Raw genomic sequence first — 21,887 nt, 5'->3', positions numbered from 1 at the left:
TTGGCGAAAAATATCTAGGGAAGACAGATTTTAAAAAGACTACGAAAAAACCAAGGGGAATAACATCATAATAATAAAATATGTTACCAAAAAAATCAAATTTTTAAGCATTTCTTTGTTTTTCTTTTACTTCTCTTTCTTTTTAAAACAAAAATCAGGTATTTTTCTTGTACTTTTCACTAATTTCTTGCTGATTTTCAAAGGGTTAAACCTGTCCAAAGTGTTATTTATATGTGAGAGAGTCCGTATTTAATCATTCTTGTTTTAATGTTTTGGCACTTCCAGACGGAGGCCGCCGCGTGTTTCATACAATCTCCACATGAGAGGAAAAGAGAAGAGGACTGTTTGTCCGTTTCATGCAATGATACAAACACAAACATTCAGAACTCACAGCACAGCACAGTTTACTTGCTAGTCATTTTATACAAACAGTAGAAAGAGGGTTTTCGTATCTGAAGGAGACAAACTGCATCACATTTGCCGGATAGATGTTGATACACGGAGACCGATTGTTCAGACAGGTAAAGAAGAAAAATCACAGAATGTTTCAAACATCCCATTTAAAAAAGCTTTCACTAACCTGTTGGTGTAAAAACAAAAAAGAGCTGTTTCACGTACAGTTATAGAAAGATATCTAGATGATAGGTAAAGTTGAAATAAACACAAACAACTTAAAAAAAACCCAAAAACATTCCAATACCCAGGTGGCGTCTAGTGGTAGGCGTATTTTAGTTTGCTGACCTACGTCGCTCCGCCCACCAACAAACCATTTAACAGAACATTTGGAAGTCCCCAAAAAGAACCACAAAATATTTTTATTCTCATTTTATCTATTTTTTGTTTGTTTTTGTTTTGTACACATCACAACCTGAAGACTTGGTACTGGTTGTCCGTCACGTCTCTGGGTTATCATCACACTTCATCCCTTTTGTATCACCTAAACGCACAGACCCCTTCAACATGCCGCAACACCCCTCAAAAAATCACAATCACAACCCCTTTAATGGTTACATGTAAACTCTGTGGGTTTTTAATTTTCGCACTCTTTAGGAGCCGTTCGACAAAAGGGGGGGCCAATAATCGCCATGCCCTCCCAACTAGAAGATTTCTACGTATTTTGAACGTCCGCGTTCAAAGTCCCACACGGAGCAGACTGCTGAGGGGCCACGCCGAGTTTACAGGATGGCACAGAAGAACTTCTTCTCCCTGAACGGGTTCTCTGACGCTGGGACGGGCGATAACAGAGGGTCCTCTTTGGCATGAGCTTCACAGTACGACATTAAGTCCGCCGCCGCCTTTGACACCTGGAATTCACCAGTAACACACATTCAACACGTCAGTGGACAAATACAGAGAGGCCGTTAGACATCATGGGAAATATTCTTCAGCTGTGTTCAAAACCGTCTCACTCACTGTCTCACTGTCTCACTCACTGTCTCACTCAGTGTCTCACTGTCTCACTCACTGTCTTACTGTCTCACTCACTGTCTCACTCACTGTCTCACTCAGTGTCTCACTGTCTCACTCACTGTCTTACTGTCTCACTCACTGTCTTACTGTCTCACTCACTGTCTCACTGTCTCACTCACTGTCTCACTGTCTCACTCACTGTCTCACTCACTGTCTTACTGTCTCACTCACTGTCTCACTCACTGTCTCACTGTCTCACTCACTGTCTCACTGTCTCACTCACTCACTGTCTCACTGTCTCACTCACTGTCTCACTGTCTCACTCGTGTCTCGCTCACTGTCTCACTCACTCACTGTCTCACTCACTGTCTCACTCACTCACTGTCTCACTGCCTCACTCACTGTCTCACTCACTCACTGTCTCACTCACTGTCTCACTCACTGTCTTAATCACTGTCTCACTCACTGTCTCACTCACTGTCTTAATCACTGTCTCACTCACTGTCTTAATCACTCACTGTCTCACTCACTGTCTCACTCACTCACTCACTGTCTCACTCACTGACTCACTGTCTCACTCACTCACTGTCTCACTGTCTCACTCACTGTCTCACTGTCTCACTCGTGTCTCGCTCACTGTCTCACTCACTCACTGTCTCACTCACTGTCTCACTCACTCACTGTCTCACTGCCTCACTCACTGTCTCACTCACTCACTGTCTCACTCACTGTCTCACTCACTGTCTTAATCACTGTCTCACTCACTGTCTCACTCACTGTCTTAATCACTGTCTCACTCACTGTCTTAATCACTCACTGTCTCACTCACTGTCTCACTCACTCATTCACTGTCTCACTCACTGTCTCACTCACTGTCTTAATCACTGTCTCACTCACTGTCTCACTCACTGTCTTAATCACTGTCTCACTCACTGTCTTAATCACTCACTGTCTCACTCACTGTCTCACTCACTCATTCACTGTCTCACTCACTGACTCACTGTCTCACTTATCACACTCAATGTCTCACTCACTCACTGTCTCACTCACCCAGTCTCTCTCATTGTCTCACTCACTGTCTCACTAACTCACTGTCTCAATCACTCACTCACTCATTGACTGTCTCACTTATTCACTCACTGACTGTCTCACTCACTGTCTCACTGACTGTCTCACTCACTGTCTCACTCACTGACTGTCTCACTCTCTCACTCACTCACTGACTGTCTCACTCACTGACTGTCTCACTGACTGTCTCACTCTCTCACTCACTCATGACGTATTTTTGCAGGCTGACCCGGTAATTAGCATCTCACTGGTTCCCTCGTCAAAAACCTTTATAGGATTTTTGAATGGAAAAGTTTGGACAGAGCTAGGATGGCTGTTTTCCTTTTGCCTCCAGTTTTAATTCTACGCTGAGCTCATTGACCTTTGAACTCAAGCTTTACTCTTAACACACAAACATGTCATCAATCTTCTGGATCAGGGACACACCCGAATGTAATCTTATTAGTCACGCCCGTGCTTTATCTGCAGCACCTGAACCCACCCATCAGCACATATTTGACAAGGTAAATACATGAAGGTTATTAACGGCTCTCTGTTATTGATCAGCTGTAGCGTCTGTAGTGAAGTTTATGCAGTTTTTCAGAGTTAACTCACTGATGACGTTGTGTCCGCTCACCTTTATCCTGTCTATGTTGGCCTCCATCTTCAGCTGCTCCACCAGCTTCCTGGCTTGTGCGATGCTGGCCGTGTTATTGCTCGCCATGGGCGCTGTCAGTCAGGTCTCGTGTGCTCAGCCTGCGAAGACGACAAACAGATTCAAACATCCTGAACACTGAAGTTCACCCGCAGCGCACCACCGGTGAAGATATAGCGGGCATGTAAAGAGGAGTAACAGATACCCTGTTGATTATCACATGCCTGTGAACACACATACCAGACACAGGCGTATTATTTATGGTGTCAGTTGCTAGGCAGCACATGACAGTGAGGGGGAGGAGGGAGGTGTGGGAGAGGAGTGAGGGGGCAGCGCTTTGTCAAGCTCCGTATTTAAAATAGATAAACAGATAACGAACATCACTGGTGAAAGAGTGAGAAAACACACACACACACACAGTTAATGGTGAGTTTCTTAGAGCGACTCAACACTTCCTCGTCACAGTGTCACTCCAGAGCACGGTGTCCTGTCTCTGCGTCGTGTGAAGGACGATTAATCAATAAAAAGATCAAGTGTATCTTTGATCCGAGGTGAGACAGGACGCTTCACAGCTTCAGCAACGCTTTATCTGCAGTTCTGTCACTATAAAACACAACTTTGCAGTCATGGAAAGTAACTAAGTACATTTACTCAAACCAGAGTTCCTAAAGCTCAGTGAAAGTTGGATTTAAGTTTGAGGTTTTTTTAATGCCACTCAGAGTTAAATTTATCACCAATTTTACAAAAACAAAACTGAACATGGGTTGACATCAATTACAAAGGGTCGGGGCTATTTTGCCCAAACTTTTCTACTACTACTACTATTCTAACTTAAAACATGACTTTATTTTTATTTATTTATTTGGCCTTTATTTTCCCCCCACTCTTTTTATTGTTTTTTTTTTTAATTAACATACAAATGGAATTTTTTATACCAATGTAAAGATAATATTGTTTGAAAAAATAAAAATGCCCCAGAGAGTAAGATGTTGTACATGGAAAAAGTATTATTACATTAGAATATTATTTACATTATATAATCATAATTTGATTTACCTGAGAAAATGCTGAAGTGTTTTTTTGATTGCTTGTGGTAAATATATACAATGTTGTTGGTTCCACTATCCTTATCTGTGAGAAGTTAATGTTACCAATTATTTTTTAAATTTTACATCCACTGACAGGAAAAAAAAATCAAAATCAATCAATCACTCAAAAAATCAATGCCTTTTTAAGGCTCTGCAGGAACCCAGTCAAACACTGTATTTAAGCACTAGAGCTGTCAGTCTTCCTCTATAATCACATTCCTTATTATTTGTAATATTTAAAATGTATTTAAATTTGTACTGCTCGAATTTAGCCTGGTACTACTATTTACTATGTACCTACACTGTATTCAAACCACTGGCCACTAGAGGGCATGCTCACATCAACAAAACATTTTTAGGATTAAAAGGTAATAAAATGCGCAGTGCGTTTGAGATCAGAGCTACCGCACACACCCACACACTCCAATCTTTTCATTTTCATCCAAAAAACATCTTTTTTTTTTTTTAAAACCTGACCAACAAAGAAAGCAAACTCCCTCTGTCAGTGCCACACAGTCAGAGACACACTCGCTTTTTGGTCGTCAAATTCAAAGGTATCACTGACGGCTAACAATAACAGCACCTGTTTTCAACACAGAAATAAATAAATCAGGAAAAAAAGAACTGCATGTAAATCAACGCAGCAGGATGGACAGAGCGGTGGCCATTTTTATGGGTATTGTTGCCATTGCAACCTTTGTGGCGGCTAACTTTCGTTTAAACAAACTAACTTCCTTCCTTCCCGGCCCTGTTAGTCCTGAACTCCTTCCACTCCACAGATGAGGCAGGATTTAAGGACAAATTTTAGATTTCTTAGTCATTTTTGTAAATGTAATTAAAAAAAAATGACTAATAAATCTACCTTGTACCTTGTAACACACTAACTGAGGTGAGGTTTTGCAGAAACGATCAAACGAGCCGTGGAGTCGTACATGGAGTCTTTCTGTTAGAGACGAACTGAGAATTTCTGGATTTAACTGCTTCATATATAACAGTGTGGTTGTTGTTGTTGTGACTGTCAATAAAATCCAAATAGTTGAATACAGTCACTGTCACAGTGGACAGAATGATCTTGACGTGTATCCAGCTGTTTTTCTGTTTTGAACACGGCTGTTCAACTTATCTTGGGAGTATTTTTTGATGCAACTCTTTTCTACAGTGGACTTAAAAACCCAGTCATCACTCGTTTCATTCAGTGACAGCCAGCGCGTCCAACTTTCGGCTAACTTTCTGAAAGCCTGATCACCAGCAGTCACCAATAACTGCTATTGTAATAAAAAATGTGTCCAAAAAACAAGGCAACTTTCATTTTTTGCATCCAGTTGATCCATTTACATCTGCTATGTTTCTTTGCCAGTTTATCCATATTTTTTCTTGAGATTTTCACCTTTCTGTTTCAGCACACAGTCTTAGGTGCGTGTCCTCAGATGCCCCTGTGTCTTTTATACTCTCTTTGATTAAATGGATCAAGCTGTGGGTGCTTTAAAACAGCGTCCTCCTGTGTGTGTGATCAATCTCCCCCCTCCGTCCTCCGTCTGTATGCACTGTGGTATGACTCAGTGAGGGGTTAAGACTGATCTCAGCGAGGTGCTGCAGCTCAGCATGAATATTGATGGTCGGCGGTGGCGCACCTGCTCATCGAGCCGCTCAACTGCCGCTGCCACACCGACCCGAACCCCGGTGACCTGATCATCAATTAAAACCTGCACAGGGTCACCGGTTACAGCTTGTTTGTTTCACATGATAATTAGGTTTATTAATATTTGACTGCTCCACAGGGTGACGGTAAACGACTGCACCTGCAAAATCTGACAAAATGTGATAACGTACCTGTTTTATGATCTTTTCTTTGTTTTCTGTTCAAATATCAAATTACACTTAGATTACCAGAGTAGTAGTTTTGTGTCACTGACTTTTACTACACTTGATTAAATACTCCGGTACCACTTTTATGTACAACCACATAAGGCCATTAAGGACAAAAATGTCCACTTCCAAAAACTTTCAGGAAAACATTACATATAAATATTTCCCTTTCACTTTTTGGGGTAAATCTTTAAATAAAGTTTGATTCCATGATGTATTCATTCATCTATTCATAACAAATAGTTATTTTCCATTTCATAAATGAATGAGGGCAGGGGCATTTTTTTAAAAAATCACAGTCTTGGATATGTCAGAGAATAGCAACAGCATTGATTTTGATGCATTATTAGTTTTTGTGCAGAGTCAGCTTTAAAATGCACTACCCTAACAGGCCATTCATGACGAATATGTCCCATTTAGTCCGATTAAAACCACATTTTTAATCTCACAGCCATTACATAATATAACCATGTATTCTGTGATGTCAGGGTTTTATTTTGGTGGAAAATAGTAAAACTTGTCATTTTTACTACACCTACTACAGTTGATTAAATGTGATTTGTATTTGGAATTCCACGTGCAGTTATCGTTTGCCACTCTGAGTGAAGTGTGTCAATTAATTAAATGTGTACTCTCTAAAAATAGCAGAAAATGAAAAAAAAAAGCAATCAGGAGTTCTCAGTGCCCAGGGGGACATCTTTAAATCATCTATTTTGTCTAACAAACAGTCTAAAACACCATTTTTTTACTTGATAAATTTATTTAATTTCCTAAATGTTACTGTATATATCACAGTTAATCCCCTCTTATAATCACTATACAACTGGTCTACTGTTCTTGCTCTTGAAAATGTATCTTTCAATCAATTAATTGATTAATAAAGTAACATTTCAGGACTGTTGCTCTTGATAAAGCAGTTAAAGGTTGACTATATTTACAGTAAGTGATTTTGTCCATCTTGTAAATGTACGGCATGAGAGTAGACAGACTTTTAGAGCCAGAGTCTGAGCATATTATTCCTTGTCATTTTAAGAGTCAGTGCAGATAAACACACGTTTGAGTGAAAATCCGCAGTATTAAGTGAATTCACACATTTTTAGGACTGAGACATTTCCTCTGAACTGTGCTGGAAAATCTCGACCTGGTATCAGAGCAAACTAAATGACAATCTGAAGAGGATTTATGAGCACAGCCTGCAGCCGCCTGCAGCACAGAATTAACAGTGTAACATAAACATTATGTTTTACAGTCACTGCAGCTGAAGGATCCTGGATGTTCTCACTCTGAGGACTGCTTCACCTTTTAGGGTGGTGGTGCTTCAGTTTAGGTGGGGCTCAAAAAACAAAAGAGAGAATTTGAGAATGTTCTAACCTATTTACTATTATTTCATATTTTTATAAAATTCTGGATTTAAAAAAAAATATATATATATTATAATATATTTCTTTAAAAAACAACATTTTAGTACTTTTTTCCATTTTTAAACTATAATCAACATTTTCAGTCATTTTACTTTTTTTAAAATTTTTTTTAAAAATGTTACAATGTTTGCTTTTTCTAATTTATTCTACTTCTCAAATTTTCAGAAATTGTACTAATATTTTATCATATTAATATTTTAACTAATATTTTAGAACATTTTAATATTTACATAACTATTTGAATTTAAAGTTTGATGATGTTGATTATTATTATATAACTTTTGAACATTTTATTAATATTTTCTCTAAAACAATTTGTCACATTTACCTTAATTTTTGGAAATTCTATTTAACATGTTTTGGACTTTCTTTTTTCTGGCATTTTACTAGTATTTTTCAAGTTTTTTTTAAATAATTTAACTAATGATTTTTGAGAATTTTACAAACATTTTTTAGACATTTTATTATTTTCAGTTTTATTATTTATATTTTAATAGAGATTATAGACAGAAGTAATATTTAGAAGAAGTAATATTTGTGCGGTTAAAATCTGCTGTTGTAATGTGGGAGTCATGTCAATTTTCCTGCAATATCTTTTTTATCACAGACAGATTTGTCCAGAGTATTTTATATAATATGTAAGGTTAAAGATAAATAAGACTTAAAGTGAGAATTATGTACAAATATCTTGCACATTTTTGTCTCTCGCGAAAATGAAAATGGGCCAAAAACTTACTACAAAGGTGTGACTGACAAGTACAAATTAGTCTTTGACGTCTTTTGTAACGAGGCCATAATATTGTTTCAAAACTCAGGGGAGACGTCAAAACAGGCCAGCTTACACATCATCAGACTATTGATAGGGAGAGGTGTCACTCTTTAGGGTTTCTGGGATGTCTAAGTAAAAGTAGAGCTCTGTTTTTTTACAGAAAATAATCAGACAGTGTGACACAATAGCCCAGTTTGACTGGAACTGACAGGCAAAGATGTTCTAAATAAATACCGTAAAAGAAAATGAAAAACTGTGTCTCAAGGGGCTGAATGACAAAGAAAAAAAACAACATAATTTTGATTGTGTCCTTTGGCGAGCTTAACTCCCCCGAAACTAAAGACTTGTCATAAAGAGACACTTAATTTTTACTCCACACATAACCCTTTGAATCCTGAGCAAATTGGTGTAATTTCTTTGAAAATCAAGGGGAGAAGACAATAAGCAACTTAACAGGACATGGCCGAAAAAATGACAAGAAATTAGTAGAAAAATTACTTAAAAATTAGCAAAAAATAAATAAATAAATAAATACAATTTAAAAAATAAAAATAAAACAAGAAAATGACCCAGAAAAAAATATATAATTGACATAATTCTGAATATAGTATTCTGAATATTTTTCCGTTTTAAAAAATATTATAATCCCCTTTAAAAAACCAAAACATATTTTTTCTTTTTACTAATTTCTTGCAATTTGTGGGACATTTTTTTGCCAAGTTGTTCACTGCCTTTCCCCCCATGTCTTTAAAAGAAATCAAACCAATTTGCTAGACTGTCAAAGGGTTTAAGTCATACTAGCAGCTTTATGAGGCTGTACTTTGGCACAGTGTTGTACTGAGCTAAATGCTAACACCAACATGCAAAAATACTCACAGTGTTTTTGCAGGTTTAATGTTTTCCACGTTTACCATCACAGTTTAGCATGTTAGCATGCTCACCGAGCTGCTTGCATGGATACAAACCTAATTTCCAAATCTCTGTTGCATCTGTTGCATAAATAAACGCCTTCATTCATTTTGTGTTTCTGGTTCACCCATATTTTACTTTGCTGAGCAAAATGTACAAATAGTAGAACATAAAAGATTTATCAGAGCTGTCACTGTGCCTAAAAAGTCATTTTCCCGGTTATTGTTGGTGGAGCGTGCCAAAATGCCACCCTGACATTTTCATATCGAGAGAGGGAGGGGAGAGGAGATAATGACATGTAGAGTATGTCCATGTATGTGTCGACCCCAGGAGGAATAGCTGCTGCCTTTAAGGCCACTAGAATGAACAATAAAGACAGAAGACTGTTTCGTGTCTTGTCTTTTAGCTTCGGGAGCGTCTCTGATTGTCGTGTGTTTTATTTTCATAAATATCTCACCGCTATACTCATCTGTAAACCATGCCTCTCTCCTTCCTATCTGTCAGCTGCCCAAAACACAACCCTGGGATGCTGCACATGGTGTTACCATGCAGATAACAGTGACATCCCAACAGGCGTTGATAAATTACATATTAAGACGGACACAGGCCTTTAACTGTCCACAACTCTGTGGAAGCTGTAATACCACTCAAGCTGTAATATTATGAAACTGGCTGATGTTATTATGCTACAGAGCCTCCTCCTCTGGTCTTAACGTACCTTGTCTGCTTACTCCTCCGCACTCTGCCCTGGTGTCTGCCTGCAGTTCAGTCAGCACTTTGTGTCCGCCCAGCTCTCTGCAAATAGACCAAAAAGAGATAAAGAGAGGTTGAAGAGAAGAACGAGAATCAGAGGCTGAAGCTGCGTACATTTTCATTCCTGCGCTCCTGATGAGTCTCGTGTCCTCCGATCACTGTGTGTCAGAATGTCACAGCTCGCTCTTACAAACTCCTCCGAGGAGAAACACCAAAACAACCACGGAGGGAGAAACAAGCGCTGCATAATGACGGAATACGTAAAGAACAGTTTAAAATTTGCAAAATGTACTTATTCACTTTTTTTTGGCAACACTGACATGAGGAGATTGACACCACTCTCATATCTGTCATCTACACAAGCAGCTTAATGACTTATCTTAGTTTAGCATAAAGACCAAAAACCAGTGACTGTTTATAAAGGTGGACGATACGTCTCCACTTCCTGCGACTGTACAAAAATGAAGCCAAAATATACCAGATATGGCCACTGCCATCTTGCGCTATGATGTCATACTGAGCCAAAGTCTGTGCAGAGGTATTAGGGAAACCTCTGATTTATTTATTAGAATACTTTTAAAAATGTCACTACAGAGCTGCTTTATTTAACTTCGTTATAACTGCATTTCATTAAATGTGACTGTAACACTAGTGTATCCACTTTATTATTTGACAGTAGCTACTTTAAATTAACTGTAACTGCAGTTCATTAAGTTTTTTTTATTTTAGTAGTTAACACTAGTTTAAAGGACATTTGAAAATACATTTGATATATACTGTGTATTGCGATATAGTTTTAAAATATCCTGATAATATTTTAAAGCCATATCGCCCTGCCCTGGTCTAAAGGTAACAAAATCTGCCTATCAGCACCTATAAAGCTCACAGATTAACATGTTACATCTTGTGACGGTCAAAACCAAAAAGCCTTAACTTTATCTCGGTTCTAATCTGAAAGGAATAGCCTGACATTTGCAGCTTAATTCATTTTCTTATCAAGAGTTATTATAAAGATTAACACCACTCCTATATCAGTCTGTGAAATATGAAGCTACAAACAGGAAATGGTTAGCTTAGTTGTTTGCTTAGTAGTTTGTTCACTTTTTCTGCACAAATTAAACAAATTGGATATTGTTAATATGTTTTAAAAGTGCTGGTAGGTGGATTTCATTACATGAGGAAAGAGCAGCAGGATATAGCTGTTTTCCCCTGTTTCCAGTCTTTAAACTAAGATAAACTAAACTAAACTAAGCTAAGCTAAGCGTCTGCTGGCTCCATTGAACAGACAAACATCACAGTCGTGTCAATGAGTGTATTAACCAAAATTGTCAAACTATTCCTTTAAGCTGAGCTTCTGTAGGTGCGGACCCATTCACCTCTCCTCCTCCTCCTCCTCCTCTTCCTCACTATCTGCTCTTCCTCCTCTGGTCCAACAGATTAATTCTTGATGCATCTGTGACTCTGCAGCTCCGTTTTCTGCTGTTCCTGATAAATGGGCCAATTACACCGCATGAGCAGATCTGCAGAGGAAGGGAATTCCACCCGTCGTAAATCATGGCGGCACGCAACGTTAAAGCAACGGTACAGTAAGGCATCCATTAACAAAAACCTCGCCAGCAGCAGCCGAAACCCCTGAGCCAGAGTATTAGAGTGGCGTCTAAACTGCTTAGAGTTTCAAAAACAAAGCAAAGAAGAGCAGATTTTACTGTACTGTCTCTCCTGATTCACTGGAGCCATTAATCTACACTGTTACTCTGTGATATGCAAGCTGTATACTCACTTTTATCAGTGCAGTGATACTTTAAGTATTAGCTGGGGTACTTCACAAGACAAAAGCATCCATTTTTTTAAATCAATTAATCCCTTAAAACCTACATCAACATTAGTTTCCATGTGCTGCCTTCAGATGCAGTTGACAAAGTATTTGACCCTTTGAAACTGAGAAAATTGGAGTTTTTTGTGTATTTTTTTTTTTTTTTTAAATATAGGGAAAAAGGTCAGTGGCCAACTTGGCAAAAAATGTCCCACAAATTAGTAGCAATTAGTAAAAGGTTGCCTAAAAGGCTATTTTTAAAAAGAGGGGATTATTAGTAAATGAAAGAATATGATAACATGTCCAGAGAACATTACTTATTATAATAATTTTGTTTTTTAAATTATGCTACAGAAACAAACAATAACATACATAAAATAAATATAAATATAAAATTTTGTAGAATTTTTTCAGCAGCTTTCAGCAACTTTTTTGTTACAATCTATTATAAATAATATATCATTATCATTATTACCTTTTGTTTTTAAATAAATATTACATAGAACACATTTTGGTCAGTACTAAAAATGTATCAAGGCTTGTATTTAGTCTCAGGCTAAACAATCCAACTTTTGCCGATGAAAATAGAGAAGAAATCTGTCATCAATCATGTTGGGACATGAAACTTTATACTTAAAGTTTCATGTCCCAAACTGAACAGAAATGAAAGCATCTGCTCAGGGTTCGTCAGCGACTCCTTTCATAAGAAAGACACTGGAGTCCTCAAGAGTCTTACAGACGGTTCATATGTAAACACAGTACAAACAACTATTCACCTTTATTGACATTACCTTTTCTGCTGAAAGACGGCAAACAGTCAGTCACATGACATGACATGTTGCCGTGTCATGATGAGTTTTCTTTGCTCAGAGCGTCCGGCTCATCACTCATCGGACTCACATTTACATCTGGATGTTTCCCAGGAAAAACGGTACAGTCATCTGCTAGCTGTGTGCTGCTGGTTGTGAAAGTAAAAGATGAAGTTTTATAATGTTGAGGCGTTTGTGTTACTGGAGTTTTTGTGTACAAGAAGTAGCTTTGTATGTTTTAGCTTTTTATTATAAACCACATTATATTAAAGCTAACAAATTTGCAAGCCATGCTGCTGTGTTTTATAAACATTGATGTATTTTGTCTTTCTAATCATTTCCATATAATACAAAAATATTTAACACTCCTGAAATTTGCAGTAAGTCAGTAAGTTGCAGGAAGTCTGCATTAATTTTTGCCAAAGTTAGTCTCCATAGGAGGTAATGCAGTGCAGACTTTTTCAGTTCAATCTATGCAACCCCATCATATACAATAATAATGAAAAATCAACAAATTTTTCACTATGAAGGATCACATAACTCAAGAGTTTCAATATTCTGATGACTGATTTTCAAACTCTAAAAAAGTAGTGTAAACCACAGGCTGCTTGTAAAACTATACCAAGAAATTTGACACTATGAACAGGAAAAGCAGTGTCAATTTTGGAATATATTTTAGATTTATACTTAGTCCAAGAAATTGGATTTATTTATTGAAGCTGATTTGAGAAGATGAAGCTGTAAAATTTAGTGTTGTGATATTTGAAAAGTTGTGTGTTGAAGCAGCATCAAAGTGTCAAAGTCCTGACTGCACTCCTACATCTCTCACTGTCTCCTTTGTCTTTGTCTCCACTCTTAGATCAGTTTACTGTACGCTGCAAAAAAAGGGCAAGAAAGCCGACTGTTCTTATAAAATAAAAAAAAGAGCATTGCTGAATTTGATTTCTCTGTGAACTGTTTGTGTCATCATATTTATGTTGCAGAGCAGCAGCGAGAGATGGACAGTGTTCAAACTTATCTGAATGCTTTGTCAGAATTGTTCTCTACTTTTATGCCAGTGAAGCATCTTAAACTGAGCTGCACTGTAGGAGAAATAGACAGAAAAAGGTGCATCATGGGACGTGACTGGTGATCCATTTCTCTCCTGTGTTCTGGCCTTCTGCTTCCCATCCCTCCCTCTGTGGCAGACAGGTGTTCGGTGATGGGACTCAAACACCCGCGGCACGCTCCGTCCTGCTGCTAACACCACTGAATCAATCTGACCCCCTCCACCATCCTTCCCCTGCCATTTCGAGCCGTTTTGAACCCCTTCCTCTGGGTTTTCGGGGGGTCTGTGTTCGTGACGAGGCCCTCCACAGATGTGATAATAGCTGATGCTCGACCGCGGGTGTCACTGACATAAAGGGTGATTAAGCTCCGCAGGAAACATCCTGGTGAGGAAAATATAATTCCTGGCCTGTCGAGAGTGATGATCTCTCATGCACTCCCACACACGCTGACTCCCAGCTCGGCTCTCCCCTTTTCTCTTTCTGCACACCTTATCATGGCCTTTTTTTTTTTTACACCATCCAAAGAGACAAATTAAGGCGGCCAGGCAGGGAGTGTTCTGTCCTCTGTGATGCCCAGGGTGTGAAATCAGAGCGTGGTAATTAAAAATCTGTCCCCAGCTCAGCCATCTGGACCCTGGAGAGCCAGTGATTAACCTGCGAGGGTCTGCAGGGACGCAAGGAGGAAGGATGGGACCCCTGCTCAGAGATAACAGAGGCTATGTTTTGAGGGCCACTAAGCCGCGCCCCCTTGGTTACTGTTGCTATGCATGTCAAGTTTTCAATGACAACAGTGGCAGATTTGCCACTCAAAACTCTAGGTAGCCCTGTGTCCATTTAAGTTTTATTATAGCCGCTAACTGTCAACAGATTATTGGGTCCAATATTTGGCATTTTGCTGATAATCTGTATCAGCATTTTATTTCAATAAGTGCCAATAATATTAATTAATTACAAAGTGAAAAGACATTGTCAGCATGGGTGGAACTTTTGGGAGCTATTTTTATTTATTCATCTTTTATTTAAATTTTCACTTGATGATGGCATTTAAAAAGCATTTTGTGTTATATTCAAAATTCTTTATATTGACAGAATGATTTTCCTTAGCCTCTGAACAGAGGACGAAACCAGCCACCACATAACAGAGACTGCGGATGATTGCATTAATTAATGCCAGAGCGACAGCCTAGGTGCCAAACTCCAAACTAAAACAGGTGTCCATAAACCAATGGGTGACAATCACAGTTATGATTATGTATCAATAATCCGTGATTGAAGTCAAGAGCCAGTCATAAGGTGCATGACTAGATATGACTAAAAAGCGAGAAAAAAATCTTATTTGGGTAAAATGGCCCTTTAAATAAGACTGATGAATGATCTGCTAAAAAAAAAAAAAAGGGATGCTACTTTGTTTATTGCACACAGAAAACCTCCCGACCCCAACTGTGTTACTGTAAAAGCTGACACGATACATTTCTGTGCTGACTGAGTCATTTCTTTTTTGTGTGTTTTACTACAAAACCAAACCCCCACTGCGGATTCTCAAAAATGCAAAGCCTGTTTTTTATTACTGCTTAAAAGACAAGACAGCAGTGGTGCTTAAGCATGCAAAAGCTCTCGCACGCATGCAGAAAGTTCAGTCATCGCAGTGTGACTGGGTGACTGTACCATGCTCACTGTGTCATAGGACAATGAGGTACAGGCTGCGATGTCACTATCAAACAGGATGCAGTGAAGGGCACATTCAGCTAAACAAATAAAGCCGTGAAGTGAGGAGAGGTTGCACAGAATGAGTATCAATACAAAGAAATGAAGTTTATCAGGAAGATAAAAAAGGGCCGAGATGTGACGGTAATATCTCCTTCCAGAGTGGCTTTTACAGCGACCGCTGCAAAGGAGGAGTAACATAAAACTGACCTCCGGAGTTATTAATGAACACGATCAAGATGGATATTGACTATTGAATGTAATATAGCACGGATCCCTGCCCTTGAATAGGAGAAAGGACGCCGCCTCCCTCTGCACACACAAAGATAAAGAGACAGGACACAGAGAGCAGAGCTGTCAGGCAATGATTGTCTGGGGAGATGACGCCGAGTGTGACAGCTGAGCGTCCTTCTCCATCACTATTTCTGTTAGAGACCTGGAGCCGACCTCCGGGCTCACATCACAACAGCTATACAGGGATATCGAACAGTTTCGTCTCAAAATAGTACGTCCGAGAGGTGTACTACCTGTTCTTAAATATGATAAATGACACTACAGTTTTTGCTGGAGAGAGACAAATGATGTTTATTATCAATAGTATGCTTGAGACTGAAAAGTAGAAGTTGTTTCTTCATCATCTTTTTACTTCTTTTGTCTCTTTTTAATGTTATTTTTTGTTGGTGTCTGTTCACAAGTGATTGAATTTCAACTCTGTCAACTGGTATCAGTATCTCACTATGTCAAAACTTCCGTCAAACTAAATTGCCACGGTAAAAAGTTTTATTTGTTCTCGAGATAAATATCTTAGCATCCTCTTCCTGCTATACACTAAACCTATATAGACTGAGGAGTGTGTACTTTAGAAGAAAATCTTATCATCGCCTCACTTTTAGTATTTACAACATGTTAAACTATGATGCATCCACTTAACCCAGTCACCACAAGAAATGTTTGCATTATACATTTCTGCAAACCACAGACACATCACATGTATATGTTACTATGTAGCAGATGCGCTGAACTCAGTGCTTCAACGATGCTGTGGTTAAGGTTTGGTTAGATTCTGGAACAAAAACCAGCTGGTTATGGTGAGGGAAAAATATGTCTGGGCTTAACAAACCGGGTTTCGGTAGCATAATCCTTGCTGGAAATGTGTCTGTAAAAAACACCTGCTTTTCATGGCACTATACCCAGTGGAAAAACAGCAATGATTTGCTAAAAGATAACTGAGTTTGGTGGCTAAAGAGCCACTAGAGACATAGTGCTAACTCGTTAAAAACAACTGATATTGTTGTTTCTTGGTCTGCAACAGCGGTCTGCAGCTCTGCAGACATCTCGCACAGGTGTCACACCATCCACCATCCACTCCACCTTCTGATGGCAAAGTCAGCTCATATACGTCACTCTAAAAATACGCTGGTGGAAAATGCTAGTGGCTGCTGGATTTGCTTCAGTCACCAGCCAAAAACACAACGGTAATCTAAAAGCTAATCTAAAGCTACAGCTTCTGTGTCGACTAAAATGACATCATTGGGACAGATGTGTCACTCGCTGCTGACAGGTCAGGACAAAACAAAATAACTCCCGACAATAAATAGGCAAACAAGAACGAGATGTCAGACTGAATGAATGAACTGAAATTAAACGGGCAATTCTGACCAGCTATCAGGCTGGTTTTACGAGCAAAGCCCGCCTACTTCAAACCAGCTAGAAGAGGACAGGAAAAACCCAAATACTGAAAACTCTTTTGCAATTCACCCAGTATCTTCCTAATTTTAGAAAATAATTTGCACTCGTTTGTTTTGCAATTGTTCTCCAAAAGTAGATGCAATGTGAAACAATATTAGCCTTAAATAAACGTTAACCCAAACTCTTCCTGTCTCCTTCCTCGTGCCGCTGCCTCTCGGTCAGATCACTACCACCCGTGAATATTAGATTAACCCGGACATCTGTGCCACCCCCAGCATGTCCTGCCCAGCCTGCCATCATGGAGATAGTGGTGTGTGTGCATGTATATAAATTTACATGTATGTGTGCATTGGGGGTTAATCTAGGTCCCAGGAGGGGGGAAGGGTGAAGGCAGTGGCCCAGGAAATGATGCATCCCCTGGGAGTCAAGGAGGCAGCAGGGAGGAGGCTTATTGCTCCAGGGAGCACAAATGTGGTCTATTATGTTTATTAAATCAAACGATCGAGGCACGGCATGTTTCTTCTTTGTTAGATTAAAGCAGTGACCGAGTGGTTTTCTTTTCCTCAAACGTTTAAAGACTCGCATTTAAAACCTTTGATATCCGTGTTATGTAACAACAGTGTGGTTAGTGGGGTAGAAACACTGCCTGACACTGCTGTCACAGGGACAGATACAGACTTTAGAAGCATACAAAGAAACCACATGTTTTTGTGTGACCAGGGTGGAAAATTAACACCAGCCACCTGCCAAATAACGCTGGTGAATTTTGGCTGTGAGTGAGAGGGCTGTTTCAAATTCCCCTGGCCACTTTGGCAGGAAACCCGCCATCATGTGGAGCTTCTTTTCCACTCTGGAACTCATATTTGGAAGCGATCGCCAAATTTTAAAGGTTAACTTCCTGCACCAAGTGTCGCAAAATGATAGTTTTACCAAACGTTTGTGTACATTGAAACTTTCTTCTTGGTGCCTCAGCTGTGAGGAATAAGCAGGATTTTTGCATTTGCCTTCAGTGAGGAGGCATAAACATACTTTTCCTCTGGAATCAATCAGCATGCCAAGAACAACACGGCCAGACTCCTGGGCTGTTAACAATATTACAAACATCCGGGCGTGTTTAGATTCTGCTGTGAGTTTGCTGCTCGGACCGTTTCTCCAACTGTAGGTTTGGCTGAAATGTAATGAAAGAGTATCTGCTTTGGGAAGCATTCTGCTTGTCATAGATTTCATCCAAGCTGTCAGAAACATTTGCAGCTGATGCTTCCAGAGGTGAACACACCGAGACTCAAAAAATGCTGACTTGACTTGGACTTGACTGCTGGAAGACTTGACTCTACAGATTTAAGACACCTGGGAATTGCACTTGAGTCAGAGAGAACCTCAAAAAAAAAAAAAAAAAAGAAACTTGAGCATACTGAGTGCTCTGAGAGCTACAGACTTTAAAGTAAACACATTTAAGTTTGTGTTTTGCTCTCAAGGCCTTGAGATTTGAGCTTGGTTGGTCAAGACTTGAAACTTGACTCAAACTTTGTGCAAAAGAACTTCAAAGCAGCTCTGGTAGACTTGACACGTGGACTTGGATCAGACTCAAGTTGCAAAAATAAGGACTTGGGACTTGTCCCGCTCAAGGCGGAAGTATCGCTTTGTTATGCTTCCTCTCCATTTTGTATAAACAGTACAATCGCGAAAATGGAGGGACAGAGTTGTTACACCTTGAAGTGAGCAACAGAGGTGGTACCAGCATCGAAATGGTGTCTGTGTATATGGGGGCAGTGATGTTTTTACATGTTATGTGTGCACCCACCACAGGAGATTTAAAAAGCAGTGGTTAGCGGCTAACTCAAAGTAGAAGTATAGTGGCCAAAAATGTCTGGAAATTGGGTTCAGGACCTCTTGACCCTCTAAGGATGAGATAAGATGCCATGAACATGTGGCTTGACTAAATACTTGGTTAGACAAGACTGGAGACTTGACTCCTGTTGTCATGTTGAACTTCTCAGTTCGATTTTTGGGGCGCTCACAAAGGGTGCAGACCAAAAATGCCTCTCGATGCAATTGGATAGATTTGCAATCAATCAGAGCAAATAATAATGTGACGAGTGCTGAGTAATGCATGCAATTTCAGGTGATGCTTGGTCCGTTTTCAAGCAAGAAAAAGATGACGGTCTGGACATGTGACTTTTCAAACTGGGGCCAATGACGCTTCTTCATCTTATCATATCTGCCCCATAATAAACAGTTGTGATTGGCCAGGCCAACAGGAAATCTGTCCGGATCATAGACTGTTTGTAAAGATCCATTTCCAATAGTTCCCACTGTACAAAATATCGGCTATATGGACACTGTCATGTTGTGCTGGTGACGTCATTTGAGGCCAGAGTCTGTGCAGTAGTGACCTTTGATCTTTACACCCATCTGATCAATCTCAAGCAGTGCCATTGATTACTAGCACAGCGACTGGCACATACAGCTGTCAATCATGACGTCAAACCCCCTTTTTCTAACTTTAAATAACTAATTAAAACCAAACTTATCAGAAAAATACACACTTGAACAAACATCGGGGTGATAGGGACTACTTTAAATGACAGCAACCATCTTTAGGAAAACATTTTTGCCCCTCTGTACTTTGAGTTTTTAGTTTTGCCCATGTCCCATCTGTAACATAAAGGGGGCAGAGTTTATGACCTATACTGCAACCAGCCACCAGGGGGTGATCGGGATGTTTTGGCATCACTTTTGGGGAGCTGTCATGTTGTCAATTTTTATATACAGTCTATGGTCTGAATGGGAGGCGGACCAAAAGCATCTGCCAGAAAGAATGAAACATGGACTCACACATCTGTGTGAAATATTATCCTGATACTGAAAAAATGTCACAGCAAAAACCTAAAACATCAGGAAAAGTTATGGAATAAATAATTATTTGCATTTTGTGTTCATTAAAAAAAAGCTCAGACTGACCCAAGTCACAAAAATTTGAGCTACAGACAAAAAAATATTTATAGCCACTTTTCAACATGACAGAATGAAGACTTGGGACTTCTTGACTTGGACTTTCTTACAAGAACTCGAGACTAGGGTGGACAAGATTTGAGACTTGTCTTAGGCTTTCTCCCAAAAGACTCAATAAAACAGCTCTGAATGCTTCTGTCTTGACAGACCACAGCATGGTCGAATAAGCTTAAAACCCAAAATCAACACTGTGAGAAGCAAACACATCCAGTGAGTACAAAGGTCGAAGCCTTTGGTAGGACAACATCCTTCCCACCTCATGTTACCTTCCCTGTGAAGCCGTGTACATGTCTGAGAAACAAGTTTTGTTGACGTGCAAGAGGGCAGGATCACACAGAGATGACTTCAGCATGAGTGATGCTCTGAGGACGCTCAGCCCAGGGTGGGATGGATTTTTTAGGTAGAAGTCGGTGATGGGAGTGGAGAGGTCAGAGTGGTCAATAAGGCGTGGAAGGCTGCTCATTCTCCCATCATTCCCTCCTCTCTGCTTTCTATCTGTAACTTTTCCATTGTGCTCTCTCAAGGTTTTTTCTTCTTTATTGTTGGATACTTTGTGAGCTGCTCTTCTAGTCTCAACATCGATGTGCGTGAAACAATCTGTGGCCTTGGACCAACTTGCCCTCGAGATACAGTACGAGACGCCCGGGCGTTGAGCTCTTGCGTAATTCTGACTTGCTGTGTGCGTTTGTAACAGGCCTGGGAATGCAACGCACATGATTGGATGATTTTATGCGAGCTGTACATAACAACGCCTTCGTGTGCCGGGGTAAGAGATGACAACAGCACGTCTGTGGTTGTTTTCTCGGTTTTCCTGTGAATGCATGCTGCTATCAGCGACTGTATCTGTTTATGAGCAACATAAAAACACCAACCCCCACCCCCACCCCTCTTCTTCCTCCTCCTCCTCCTCCTCCTCCTCCTCCTCTACCGGCCATCTGCCTGATACAACCACTACATAGAGCTTGTGTGTGGCCGACTGCTTTCTCCTCACGGTATGGAGAGTTGAGAATGGAGGCAGGAGGCTTGTGGGATTCCTTACTGGTTTTCTGCTGCCTTCATCTTTCACATCCCCTTTTCCCGAAACCTCCCCTTTTTTTCATCCTTTCTTTTCTGTTTTCCCTCCGCTCATGCAAATATCCCCCCGAAACAGATGCCCTTAATTCCTCTGGCTCCACATTATAAGATCTGCCCAAGAAGAAGGAGGGAGGAAGAAGAGAAGGGAGTCCATCCGCTTATTTCCCTCATATGCACACATATATATGAAAGGAGGTGCAAGATGGGGGGAAATAAAAGCAGCAGCTCACCTGACAGCGAGGACGTTTTCAGAGATTTTAGTGGGAGGAGGGGATTCCATGATGTAAACCAGCCAGAGGCATCAATCTCGCCCCTCGAGCACTGACAAAACGACAGCGTGGATATGAAAAGCCCCCCTCCTCTACTCTGGTACACACCCTGTTTTGGATGCGATTAACCCAGATGGCACCAAAACATAGAAACGCAAATACACGTAAAATGTAAATAAAAAAACCTACCTTTTTTGTTGTACGTGTGGTTGCTTTTCCGTGACGCCAAACACATCCAGTCCTGTGGAGTAGTATCCACGCGTCCTCCCCTCTTTCTGTCACACACAAACACACACACAGTCAGTCAGTCAGCCGAGGCGGGTGAGTACATCCACACACACTCCTCTCTCTGTATGCCTCTCTCTCTCTCTCTCGCTCTCTGCTCCAGCTGAGAGCCTCCCTCCTCACTGCTGCTCTGAGTCTCCACCCTTCAGCCGAACACTCTGGCTGCAAGAAACTACCCTCCTCCTCCTCCCTCGTTCTCTTTTCTGCTATCAGGACACACTCCCTCCTTCTCCCAAAGGTCCACAGGAAAAGCCTTGACTGTCTC

The 21,887-nt window shown here is 40.1% G+C and overlaps 1 protein-coding gene across 1 annotated transcript; it reads right to left on the bottom strand.

The window, feature by feature from the left end:
• Positions 1-387: 387 nt before the first annotated feature.
• gng2 (guanine nucleotide binding protein (G protein), gamma 2) lies at positions 388-21,753 on the bottom strand. The gene is made up of 4 exons (XM_088087228.1): positions 21,527-21,753; positions 9,884-9,960; positions 3,095-3,213; positions 388-1,304 (listed from the first exon to the last, which is right to left on the bottom strand). The coding sequence occupies exons 3-4, from the start codon at positions 3,179-3,181 to the stop codon at positions 1,176-1,178; spliced, it is 216 nt and encodes a 71-aa protein (XP_087943354.1). The 5' UTR covers positions 3,182-3,213; positions 9,884-9,960; positions 21,527-21,753; the 3' UTR covers positions 388-1,175.
• Positions 21,754-21,887: the final 134 nt, after the last annotated feature.

Source organism: Plectropomus leopardus, chromosome 14, assembly GCF_026936395.1.
Source record: "Plectropomus leopardus strain MGB_pleo_1.0 chromosome 14, ASM2693639v1, whole genome shotgun sequence".
In the NCBI taxonomy this organism is placed as follows: domain Eukaryota; kingdom Metazoa; phylum Chordata; class Actinopteri; order Perciformes; family Serranidae; genus Plectropomus; species Plectropomus leopardus.
This window is presented reverse-complemented; position numbering and strand designations above follow the sequence as displayed.